The following is a 13,530-nucleotide window of genomic DNA, read 5'->3' as shown; positions in this document are numbered from 1 at the left end:
TTTTTGAACAAAATAGAATGTACCTGTGAATATCATTCTGCAAATACAAATTCACCCCATAGACTGATATGTGTGTGTGTGCGTATGCATGAGAGAGAGAGTGTGTGAGAATGGGTGTGTGCATATACGTGTGTGAGTGTGAGCAAATGTGTGTTTGCATGTGTGCATGCTTGGTAAAGTGTGTGTGTAAGTGTGATGGAGTATAAGCCTGTGAGAGGGTGTGTACGTAGGCTATGTATGCGTGTGTATATGAGAGAGGGTCTGCTAGAGTGTGTGAGTATGTAAGAGTGTATGTGCACGTGTATTTGTGTGTGTGTAAGAGAGTGTATAGTGTAGTGAGGTCACCTGCAGTGTGACATGAACCCAAGGTCCCGGTTGAGGCCATTTTCATGGGTACTGAACTTGGCTATCAGTCTCTGCTCGTCCACTCTACATTGTTGCATATCCCGAAGTCCACCTTGGAAAATGGTCACCCAAAGATCCAAAGCTGAGTGTCCCTGACTGCTGAAGAGTTCCCCGACTGGGAGGGAACATCCCTGTACGATGATTTTTGCGCAGCATCCAATTCATCCATTGTTGTAGCATCTGCTTGGTCTTGCCAATGTACCATGACTCGGGGCATCCTTAACTGCAGCGTGTGAGATAGGCAACCTTGGTCAAGTCAAGTCACGAGTGCCTGCTGCGTGGTGCCCCCATTTATAATGGCGGTATCCATGTCGACACTCTGACACATCTTGCAGTGGTTGCCATGACAGGGTTGTACAGTGTTGTAGTCGATGTTGTCCTGAAGTCTGGGCAGTTTGCTGTGAACAATGATCTGTTTAAGGTTTGGTGGTTGTTTAAAGGCGAGAAATGGAGGCATAGGGAAGGTCTTGGCAAGGTGCTCATCCTCATCGATAATGTATTGCAGACTGCGAAGAACATGGCATAGTGTTTCCGCTCCCAGAAAGTACTGGACAACGAAGGGCACCCTATCGGTTGCATCCAGTGTCTGTCTCCTAAGGAGGTCATTACGATTTCTCGCTGTGGCATGTCGGAACTGGCAGTCAAAGATTGAGCAAGGTACCCTGTTCTTATGGGGCATCCTTGTGCCACATGAAGGACACCTGACGGTGCTGAGGGACGCCCTCATAAGAACAGGGTACGATGCTCAACTCATCAATCGCCAGTTCCAACGTGCCACAGCAAGAAACCGTAGTGACCTCCTCAGGAGACAGACACGGGATGCAACCGATAGGGTACCCTTCGTTGTCCAGTAATTCCCAGGAGCGGAGAAACTATGCCATGTTTTTCACAGGCTGCAACACATTATCGATGAGAATGAGCACCTCACCAAGACCTTCCCTAAGCCTCCACTTCTCACCTTTAAACAACCGCCAAATCTTAAACAGACCATTGTTCGCAGCAAACAGCCCAGCCTTCAGGACAACATTGAGTACAACACTGTACAACCCTGTTATGGCAACCACTGCAATACGTGTCAGAGTGTCGACATGGATACTACCATTACACATAGGGACACCACCCACCATGTACACGGCAGGTACTCATGTGACTCGGCCAAAGTTGTCTGTCCCATATGCCCATATGCTGCAGGCAAGGATGCATAGAGACATGGTACATTGGCAAGACCAAACAGATGCTATGACAATGGGTGAATGGACACTATGCAACAATCACCAGACAGGGTGTGCCCTCCCAGCCAGGGAACACTTCAGCGGTTAGGAACATTTGGCCTCGGATCTTCAGGTGACCATCCTCAGAGGCAGACTTCAGGATACGCAACAACGTAGAGTGGACGAGCAGAGGCTAATAGCTAAGTTCAGTACCCATGAGGATGGCCTCAACCAGGACCTTGGGTTCATGTACACTACCGATGACCCCACTACACTATACACTCTTTGGCACACACAAGTACAGATACACACATACTCTTACATAACTCATATACTCCCACAAACCCTCTGTCATACACACGGTCTCTCTCTCATTCACACATACACATATACACATGCAAACACAAATTCTGTTATGTGCACACACACACTACACACTGTCTCTCTCTTTCATGCAAGCACACACACATGCAAGTCTATGGGGTGAATTTGTATTTGCTAAATTATATTTGCAGATACATTCTATTCTGCTGAAAAAGTGCACAATCTGCAGGCAGTCAATGCAGGCAGTCAATCCATATAATACTTCATAAATTCCACTTTGGAAACAGAACCAGTCTGACTCAAGATTGGGATACAGACAGACTCTAACCTCACCTCTAATGCATTGTCTGAGCCAAGTTGTCACCTTTTCTAATAAAACCTTAAGTTTATCTCAAGGATGTGACTTAAAATAAGTTATGGGATTTACATATTAATGAATTGAAACCTGAAACACATTCTAAAAGATGAAAGACTTAACACCAATCTAGATTTGTTCAATATATTATAGTTGCATGACACTGTAATCATTTGCTATAAATTTTGTGTCTTACGGTCCTACTGCACAGCTAACTGATGAAGGAGCAGTGCTCCAAAAGCTAGTGTTTCCAAATAAATCTGTTGGACTATAACCTGGTGTTGTGTGATTTTTATCTGTGACTAAGTTTATCCTCGATCACTGTTAATCGCACAGACCTTTTGATTGAAAATAAAATAGGGAATTGGTGGCAGCAATCTAACCCAACCATTCCGCAAGACATATACCAGGCTGGGGTTCTGGCCCCAATGCAGTTCTTTTAGAAAATTACATTTTTAAATATGATACGTGAATTATTATATGGAGATCTTGTAGTAAGTGGGTAGTGTGCCTGCTTCTGAGCCTGAAGCTCTGGATTCAAGACCCACTCCAGGGTGTGATGGTAAAGGAAGGTTCATGGCCAAACAGGTTGATTATCCACCTTCAAATCGTTCCAATAAATGCCACTGGCAGGATAAGAGTGTGAGAGACTCTTGGCCAGCAATGCTTTGCCATTGCTATGCATAGTTCCAGATTGCAAATATGCAAAAGTGCATGTTGCCACAGCAACTCAGACTCGCAGATGGATATGTAACACCACACCACCATCACATGTAATTTGAGGCATATCAATGTCTCCCAAAACCTTTCCGGATTCGGGTTTTCATCCTGTCATGTCTGGGTCATAGATACATAGGAAAAGGAGAAGGCCAGTCAGGTTGTCGAACCTGCTCTGCCAGTCAATACAACAGTGACCAAACAATTATTTCATTGCCAGTTTCCCACACTATCCCTATACATCATTCGTCTTTAGAAATGTTTGAGTCTCTACTTCAAACATTTTCAAAGATTAAGCTTGTACTGCTCTCTGTGGTCGAGAATTCCAGTGGTTCACAATTCTAAATAAAATAAATTCTTATCATCCCTTTCCTAAGTGGACTTCTCTTATTTTAAAATTGTATTAATTGGTTCTTGCCATCTAACTGGGGGAAACATCTTGCCTGCATTTGCCTGTGTATCCCTTTAAGTACTTTGTAGGTTTTGATGAGGTCACCTCTTATTCTTCAAAACTTGAAAAAATACAGGGCCAGTTTGCCCAGTTTCTTTCCGTGCAACACTCCCGTCATCCTGGGGTCAAGTTCTGTGAACCTTCATTGTACTCTCTCAATGGCATTAATAACAAAGGGACCAAACTGCACCCAGTATTCCAGAGGCAGCCTAACCAATGTTCTATGCAACTGAAGCAAGACCTCACTACCCTTGCACTCAAATTATCTAGTGATAAAGGCTACATTCCACTAGTCTTCCAAATAGCTCAATGTACCTTCATGTTAGCCTTCAGTGACCTTTTGACAAAGCACCTAGTCCCCTTTGTACATTTAGACTATCCAAACTCTCACCATTTAAAAATATTCCACAATCTGTTTCTCATACCAAAGTGGATAACCTCATATTTGTTCACATTATATTCCATCTGCCATGTTCTTGCCCATACACTCAGTCTGTTCAAATCTTCTTGAAGCCATTTTGTATCTTTATCACAGTACACATTCTTGTGTCACGCACAAACTTGGTCCACTTATTCAAATCATTGATACATATTGTGGACAACTGGAGCCCAAAAGTTGATCCCTGTTGAACCAGGCACAGACTGCCAGTGTGAAAATGGTCCATTTATTCCTATTTTATTTTCTTCCAATCCTTAATTCATGCCAGGATATGACATCCCCCCCACCCCCCATGTACTTCAATTTATTAAACATCCTCCTCTGGGAGACTTCACGAACAACCTTCTTAAAATCTAAATATACTATGTCCACCAACTCCCCTAAAATTCTGATTACAATATCCTCAACAAACTCCAAGAGCTTCATCAAACACAATTTGCATTGCACAAAATCATGCTATACCTTATCAGGTCATTATTATTCAAGTGTCCATCTATCACATCATTAACAATAGATTCTGCCATTTCCCTGCTATTGAAGTAAGGCTAACAGGTCCATTGTTCTCCTTTGTCTTTGCTTCTTAAAAATGTGGTGACACTGGCTGCCTTATAACCTGAAGGATCCATTCACAAATCTATAGGATTTTGGAAGATATTCATCAATTTCCATTATCTAAAGTGGAAGAAGTTCTGGGATTTGCATATTAATGAATTGAAACCTACAACCCATTCTAAAAGATGAAAGACTTAACAGCAATCTAGGTTTGTTCGATATACTGCATCAGTTGTATGACACTATGATGTTTTGCTATAAATTCTGTGTCCTATGATCCTGTTCCACTTGATGAAGGAGCAGTGCTCTGAAAGCATGTACTTCCAAGTAAACCTGTTGGACGATAACCTGGTGTTGTGTGATTTTGAACTTTGTCTACCCCAGTCTAACACTGGCACCTCCACATCATGGCTAACACTTGAAAGACATTTCGACAGATACATGGATGGAAAAGGGTTAGAGGGAAATGGGCCAAATGCGGGCAAACGGGATTAATTCAGTTTAGTAAATCAGGTCAGTGTGGACAAGTTGGACCGAAGAGACTGTTTCCACACTGTATGACAGTGTGACTCTAAAAACATCTTTAGCACATATTGCAGAGACTGGTCTATCACAGCTTTAGTGCTAATTAGCTTTATACAGTTCACATGCAGATCAAAGTCACCTGTGAATACTAGTACCCATGCTATATGGCTCACTAGTGTCCTCATTAATACAATGCTTTCCACAATTACACCTGTTTGGGGACTTATGAAAAATTTCTACCACTGTTTGTAGTTTCTTTGTTCAGCCAAAACAGATTCCACATTCAGTTCTTCCACTCTAAAATCCTCCCTTCCTAATGTACTGATCCTATCCCTTGTTTCAGCTCAACACCAGCTGCTTTTCCTTCTCCCTGTCCTTTCTAAATGCTGAACAGCCTTGTGTATTCAATTCCCAGACTTGGTCACACTGCAGCCATGTTCCCATAGTAGTAATTACACGATCTCTGTTTACAACTTTTTGTGCTTTTAAGTCATTGGCCTTGCTGCGAGTTCTCTGCATATTTGACAGAGTGCACTAGATAGAGACAGGGTCTTTTGTTGGCTGTTTAATAGAATTGATTGATATGATTGGTGAACAGTTCCATTGTCATTATATCATACAAGTTGCAGGATTATAGAATTAGATGGATTTTTGTCCCAATTTGTTTAACAATTCCCATATTCCTAACCAAATTAAGGAAGTGATGAAGGGTGGGATCAAGTTTAGCTATAATGGCTTCTTCCATTAAACAGCTTACAATATATCAGCACAAAAGCTCAAACTTGAATAATAACCCCTTAGCCAGCATTATTCATCATGGTTGTTAATCTCATGGTGAATGAAGTGGAGCAACAGCAGTCCACACAGAGGGAGCTATCCTGCAGATTGAAACTCCCTAACATAATTTAGCAGGTGAGTCAGCCCAGGTTCTTCTACTCAAGAGCCCCACAAGACTCCATGTAATATTCCCGCTTGCCTTCTTAAATGCAGGAGGGAAATTGAGGCCTGAGGAGATAGATAAGTAATACAACCTCACAAAAGATGATCCAACTTGTGTCACTTGTAGCAGAGTATTTTTGTTTGTAAGTTCTAAATTGTTGTCTTCTAGGGGAAGAAATAAATGTCGCATCCCAACCCAGAGAGCCAATTGAATCGACTGTGTTTGACATCACTGGAATGGAGAAAGTCACAATGGTAAGTCACTCCCTGCCTTATAAATTACCTGAAGTTCTTTATTGTTAACATCACTGAAGGGACAAAGGGAGGCAGGCAGCCATTAGAGAGCTGAAACATCTGCTCACACACTTAATTGATAATTCTGACTGACGTGTATTAATTTTATAATGTCTGTTTACAGAAGGTTATGTGGTGTCAAGCATCTTGGCATTTTAGGTATTAAAATATCAAAGAGTCTGACTGCTGCTTTTATTTTCCTATAGTAAAAAGGATGCTCTTTTTAAACATTGTGTATTGTGGCATAAAAACCATCTGAAATTTTAATTCAGTTCTGATGAAAGGTTAATGACCTGAAAGGTGCTGCCTGACCTGTTGAATTTCTCCAGCCTTTCATCATTCTAATAAAGACCAAACCTAGTTAGAACACAAAGCAAAATTATCACTCCAACTGACTGATAAATTTAGGCTTCAGAATCTTTTCCCCTTAAACCTTGCAGCAGCGAAGATTAAGGCAAGTTTTAGGAGATATTTAGAATTATGGCAAATTGTTGATAGAGAAGGTAAATAGCAAAACAGCTTCCATAGCAGGAGGGTTGGTAACCAGAGATCACAGATTTAAGATAATTTGCAAAAAGAATTGTGTGTGTGTGTGTGTGTTAGGGGTGGGCGTTTGTGAAGAAAGTTGAGGGAACATAAGCAGACTTTTTTCACTCTGGAATGTGCAGTCTGAATGGATGATAGAAATAGATTCAACAATAACTTTCAAAAATATGTCTATCTAAAAAGGAAACTCTTACAGGAATATTTATCAAGAGTAAGGAAATCAGATAAAAGCAAATTACTGCGGATGCAGGAATCTGAAACCAAAAGAGAAAATACTAGAAAATCTCAGCAGGTCTGGCAGCATCTGTAAGGAGAGAAAAGAGCTGACATTTCGAGTCTAACTGACCCTTTGTCAAAGCCGCTTTGACAAAGGGTCAGTTAGACTCAAAACGTCAGCTCTTTTCTCTCCTTACAGATGTTGCCAGACCTGCTGAGATTTTCAAAGAAATTAGATAATTTGAAAGGTCTTTCTGCAAGTGGGACAGGCACAATGGGCCAAATGGCCTCCTTGTGAGTTATTTCATTCTAAGCATCTGTTCAAGGAGGCTAACTGAAACTTCGACCGGATTCTTTTCCAGTGGAGCTATCAAGTTCTCTTATCCCACCTTTTAATAAAATTACATGGTGACAAAGGAATTGATTTGGAGCACTGCACAAAATATAACCTAATTCAACTTAATTTTAATCATATCCCATTTGCAGACTCATTCAGCAACCTTTGATGTGGCTGATAGGTAACCAATCCTTATTTCACGGAACTGCTCCAAGGTTGCCAGCTGACTTGAGTGCAGGAGCAGATTGTCCTTTGAAGCCATCTCACAGCTCAGTTTTTTAATCTTTGAAGAATACAGCAACTAACAGATTTCAAGCATAATGTATTTGAGATCAGCAAAAGGAAACCACTGGGACATTAAAAAAACCAACACGCACCAATGATCCGGTATTAAATAGGTCAAGTTGGATTATCTTTCAAATAAAGTTGATTGTACTCAGACCATATGATGGATTTGCACATACCTGATAGTCATTGACCCATGATTATTCTGGGAATGGAATAAAATGAAATCTGTATTTTTAATCAAATGTGAATTTCCATGTCTATCAAATTTTATCTCTTTTTAAAACATTACTTACTCCTGAAGTTATACTTTGTGTTGGAAATGTTGTGTGACTATGGCTTATTTTTTAAAAAATTCATTCTTTGATGTGGGTTCTGCCAGCTGAGCCATCATTATTGACCATGCCTAGTGGTCCTAGAGGAGGTGATGGTGGGCCACTGTCTTAAACCCCTGCTGTCACTGGGGTAGGTGTTCCAGGTTCTTGACCCAACAGTGATGTCAGCATGTGGTATATTTTGATGTCAATGGGATATATCTTGGTGAGGAGCTTGTGGGAATAGTGTTTCCTTGCGCCTGCTACCCTGGTCCTTTCAAATGGTACAGTCACCATATTATGGTCTGGCCCCCACCGGTCTTTGCCCCATCTGTCCTTAAATAATTTCACTTTTGCATTGAAACATAGAAAATAGAAGCAGCAGTAGACCATTCAGCCCTTCAAGCCTGCTCCACCATCCAGCATGATCATGGCTGATCGTCCAACTCAATACTCTGTTCCTGTTTTCTCCCTGTACCCTTTCATCCTTTCAGCCCCACTGTACCCAGTTTCTTCTTGAAAAATTACATGTTTTGGCCTCAACTGCTTTCTCTGGCACAGAATTCCATCGGCTCACCACTTTGAGTGGATAAATTTCTCATCTCAGTCCTAAATGGCCTGTGCTGCTTCCTTAAACTGTGACCCTAATTTTGAAATTAAGTTCTTTAAAAACGGAAGAAAAAATACATTTAGAGACACTTAGGTTATTAAAATGTGGGTCACGTAAATGGCTGTGGATATAGCTATGGCAGGGATTCTGCAGCTTTGGTACCAGAGAATCCTAGAAGAATCATAGAATCCGTATGGTGTGAAGGCAAGCCATTCAGCCCACTGAGTCCACACCAACCGTCCAAAGAGCATCCAGCCCAGACCTGCCCCACCTCTGGACCTTGCATTTCCCATAGCTAATCCAACTAGCGTGCAACACCTAGTCACAGTGGGCAATTTAGTGTGGCCAATCCACCTAAGCTGCACATCTTTGGGCTGTGAGAGGAAACGGAGCACTCGGAGGAAACCCACATAGACACTGGGAGAATGTGCAAGCTCCACACAGTCAAAAAAGGGTGGAATTGAAGCTGAGTCGGTGGCACTATAAGTCAGCAGGGCTAACCACTGAGCCACCGTGCTACCCATAGAAGGCCATTCAGCCCCTTAAATCTGTTCCACCATTCACTTATATCATAGTTTATCTGCACATCAACTCCATTCACTTGAAACTGGTTCCATAACTCTTAAATAACCTGTATAGATTTTATATGTATGCTAAGAGGGGTATTACACATAATGCTGTTGCTTACTGTTAGCCATTTCATAAGTTTGCATGCAGGTACCAGAATTATTTAGTGGAATATTGTTTTCAGCAACCTTAAGATTAAAATCTATATACAACCTACCATAAGCGTACCGAGATGCTGGAACCTAGCTTCCACCCAGGCATTCTTGATTTATTTTTGATAATGGGTTGAGTTCCATTTTTTATGATTTGAAGTGAATCATGTTCGATGACATCCCTTCAATAATTAATTACCACTGGTCAGGTGGCAGTCAGAACACAATTGAGAAAATTGTTTCATTACAAGTACAAGGGCCAGACATGAGCAGGACATTACAAGTATAGTAGTAAGGAAATTTGAAATACTGTTACAAGTCCATGTTTAGTGATGTTATGATTGCTCTTAGTAACATTCTCACACCCGAAGGCCAGACCCTCACTCAGGCACCGGTGCCCCAACCAGAGGAGATGAATGGGAATGTTTAAATGGACCTCCTAGCTGTATTCGGTTTATATGGGATTGAGTTTTATATGTGGCTTTGATTCACAAAACAAATATTTCACCTGCTGTATATCAACCGTGCCCTGCCCCATCACTGTATTTGCTGCCTTTCAAGTTCAACGATTCTCCTTGTCTTCTCTATCTCTACATGTGACTAACTTTACATCATGGATCGAAGCAGGATTACAGTCAAGTTACCATTTTTAGTCAGTGAGCTGTCACAATCTGGAAAACACCGCCCAAAAAAGATGGTGGAAGCAAACTCAAACACAACTGACACAAGGAAATTGGACATACCCTCAAAAATAAAAAAGAAAATGCAGCAATGTGGAAACTGAGCGGGTAAATGGGACAGCCGGTTAGCACTTTCAAAGAGCCCACCGGCCTGAATGGCCTCCTTTAGGGCTGTACGATTCAGTTGCTGAAACCTTGTGCTGTAGCTAATGATGAGCATGGAGGCAGGAAGGGGAGATAGTGACCCACTGCAACATTTTCCCATCCCAATCAGAATTAGGTGGCACGGTGGCACAGTGGTTAGCACTGCTGCCTCACAGCGCCAGAGACCCGGGTTCAATTCCCGCCTCAGGCGACTCTCTGTGTGGAGTTTGCACATTCTCCCCGTGTCTGCGTGGGTTTCCTCCGGGTGCTCCGGTTTCCTCCCACAATCCAAAAATGTGCAGGTCAGGTGAATTGGCCATGCTAAATTGCCCGTAGTGTTAGATGAAGGGGCAAATGTAGGGGTATGGGTGGGTTGCGCTTCGGCGGGTCGGTGTGGACTTGTTGGGCCGAAGGGCCTGTTTCCACACTGTAAGTAATCTAATCTAATCTAATTATGTTCTGGGCGGGATAGCCCATGATCAACCATCCAACTCTACCACAACTGATGCCCAGATGAGGCTAATAAATGACTGTGTTAGGGCTTCATCCTGCCACTGCAGCAAATAACCCAGATGAAGGTGGACCTTTGGCCACACAGCCTTTGTGCAGCAGCTGAAACTGTGCAGCCCTTTCTTATCACCTATTCAGGATTCACGACAAGGATGTGTCTTAATCTATGGAATCCCTTAATCCATGGAACTCAGTTCCTGCTTGACGGTCTGGTCACCAGGTGTGAGGATGTCACTGGGAGCTTGCCCCCCCCCCACTCCACCATAATTCCAAAGCCCCTGCTCTCCTTTTCTCTTAACATCCTACCACATGAACCTGCCACTACCATTATACTCCACAATCCTGGGACATCCAGCATGTCTTCCAGTAGCAGCCACATCCCCTCCAGTCATGCTGCCAACCATTGGGGTTTGATCCCAGGGAGAGTCTGAATGGCATGTGGTCTTCTGTAAAGAGGCAGTGCAGTTCTCCAGGCTGCAAGTAAGATTCCAGGTACCTCAACAGGATTATTTGATGAACATACAATGGGCAATACAGGAAGGAGGCAATATCTAAGTGTTTGTATGTGTGGCTTTGACTTAAGGTATAACATCCATTAACTTGGACTAGTAACAAGTATTTAAAATCTCATTATTCTATATCTGCAATACCCTGCTCATGTCTGGAACACTTTACCAATCAAGACATAAAAAGCTTAACAGCCCAAGCTCAGACCTGGACTCTTCGCTAACCACAAGACAAAATCATTATTAAAGTTATTTTGTATTCATACGACATCAGACTACACACTTTGGTCAATAATTGCTATAACGAAAACCACCTTCCTGCTTACTTTCAACGTGAGTCAAACTCCACACTCTCGAGAGAAGTGCCAACAAAAAGCTGACCTATCAGTGATGGCAGGTTCCAGAGGAGATGTTAACTGGAGATTCCCCAGATACATATAAAGGTGAACATTAAAACTGGGGAATTCTCCACCCATATTATGATAGATCATTTATTGCTGGGGGATCTTGCTGTGCACAAATTACCAGTTGCATTTTCTGATGTACTGACAACAGTTGCACATACAAAACCTTTTAAAGTCCCAATCTTTTAAAAAACAGTCACAGCAGCATAAGCAGACAACATTTTGACACCTTCGCATTGTATGCAAGGATAGGTGACATTATCTACTTTGGTAGGAAAAATTTAAAAATGCAGAATAATTTTTGTATGGTGAGAGACTGGAACATGTTAGGATTCAGAGAGAACTAATTGTCCCTGTATGTCCAATCACAGAAAGTTAACATTTAGGGATGGTCTGCAATTAAGAAAGGAAATGGTCAAGGGACTGGAGTGTAAAGATGAATTAATCCTGATTGAATTAGTCAATGCTAATATGTGAGTCAAAGAGTGTGGTGCTGGAAAAGCACAGCAGTTCAGGCAGCATCCAAGGAGCAGGAGAATTGACATTTCGAGCATAAGCTTTATTCCTGAGGAAAGACTTATGGCCAAGGGTACTGAGAGATAAATGGGAGGGGGTGGGAGTGGGGGGAGGGGGTGGGAGTGGGGGGGGGGGGGGGGGGGGGAGAGGAAGATAGCTGGGAATGCGATAGGTAGTTGAAGGTGGGCTTATGCTCGAAACATTGAATCTCCTGCACCTCGGATGCTGCCTGACTGGCTGTGCTTTACCGGCTCCACACACTTTGACTGTGATCTCCAGCATCTGCAGTCCTCACTTTCTCCCAGTGCTAATATGTGAGTAGAGAAGGGGCACGATGAGTAAGTATTGCAACTACTGTCAGTGGCAGCCTATCCTGAAACTCCATGTATAATAGGCAGTACACAATAAACTCTAAAATTGTGAACAATTAGAATAAAATAATTTGTATTTATGTAGGATCCCATCACATCCTCAAGGCATCCATCTAAGGCCAAGTGTTTGGCCATTTCTTGTAAGTACACGAAATATGTGCTAGAGTCGGCAGTTTGGCCCTTTGAGCCTGCTGTGCAGTTTAACAACAGTAGACAGACAGGAGACTGGAACAACCCCTCTCCCTTCCTTCCACTCCTCCCTGTCACCAACCAGATTCATTCCTCTCATTGACCAACCAGGTCATACCCTCTACCTGTCTTCACCTATCCTCACTTCACCATCCTACCACCGCCACCCTCTTTATCTGCAGCTCCCCCACACCCACCCCCAGTCCTGAAGAAGGGTTACACCCGAAATGTCGACTTCTACACTTTCTGATGCTGCCTGGCTTAAGGTGTTCTTCCAGCCTCCTGTCTGTCTATTTTGGATTCTAGCAGCTACAATGTTTTTTGTCTCTAACCTAGTACAGTTCAACAAGGCAGGTATTGCAAGATCAATTCATTTATCTTGGAACAAGAACTAGAAAACGTTATCTTGGAAACCTTCAGCAAGGTAGATCAAACTGATGACATCAGGACAGTAAAGGATCACCGAATGCAATAGTTGGTCATTTCCATGGCAGCAAATCATGAGGGGAATAAAAAAATTGGTTTAAATATCATTTTGCAATCGAGCTTGCCAGGTGACCTGTGACCGAGGACAATTTTACCTCTCAGTGAACAATTTGTCCCAGCATATGCCCAATATGTGATAAAGACTGATGCTCAGTATCGGGGTTAACGATTCCTTTGAGGGTCAGTGAAAACTCTAGGCTAGGGCATGGTGCACAATCACAGATTTATTTGGTTTTTAAGGCAGGAGTACCTTTCAGGTAAGATCAATAGCATATTTCACTGGTAAAGGTGTGAGCTGATATTCTGGGGATAAATTTTGGAAAACAGGGTCATGGCACTGCCTTCAGGACAATGTATCTGGCAAATTTTGGAAAAGTGGCACTGAATTTATAGGTCACTCGACAATGCTTGTTAATGCCAGCATTTGTGCTTCACACAGGCCTCCTACCACCTTACTTAAACTTATCCCATCACTGTGGCAGGTG

General features: G+C 42.4%; 1 protein-coding gene and 1 long non-coding RNA gene across 6 annotated transcripts in view; one reads left to right on the top strand and one right to left on the bottom strand.

The window, feature by feature from the left end:
- The window catches only part of LOC122562673 (PALM2-AKAP2 fusion protein), a 378,231-nt gene that overhangs the window by 187,428 nt on the left and 177,273 nt on the right, over positions 1 to 13,530 (top strand). For all 5 annotated transcript variants that reach the window (XM_087996166.1, XM_087996165.1, XM_087996186.1 and 2 more), the window contains one exon: positions 6,088 to 6,173. In XM_087996166.1, the coding sequence (XP_087852292.1) occupies positions 6,088 to 6,173 (86 nt within the window). The remainder of the gene's footprint in view (positions 1 to 6,087; positions 6,174 to 13,530) is intronic.
- The window catches only part of LOC148151860 (uncharacterized), a 148,395-nt gene that overhangs the window by 124,347 nt on the left and 10,518 nt on the right, over positions 1 to 13,530 (bottom strand). The gene's annotated exons all lie outside the window — the stretch shown is intronic.

The sequence above is a fragment of the Chiloscyllium plagiosum genome, unplaced genomic scaffold, assembly GCF_037043375.1.
Source record: "Chiloscyllium plagiosum isolate Xiang-an unplaced genomic scaffold, Cpla_swu_hap1 HiC_scaffold_2, whole genome shotgun sequence".
NCBI classification, from domain to species: Eukaryota; Metazoa; Chordata; class Chondrichthyes; order Orectolobiformes; family Hemiscylliidae; genus Chiloscyllium; species Chiloscyllium plagiosum.
This window is presented reverse-complemented; position numbering and strand designations above follow the sequence as displayed.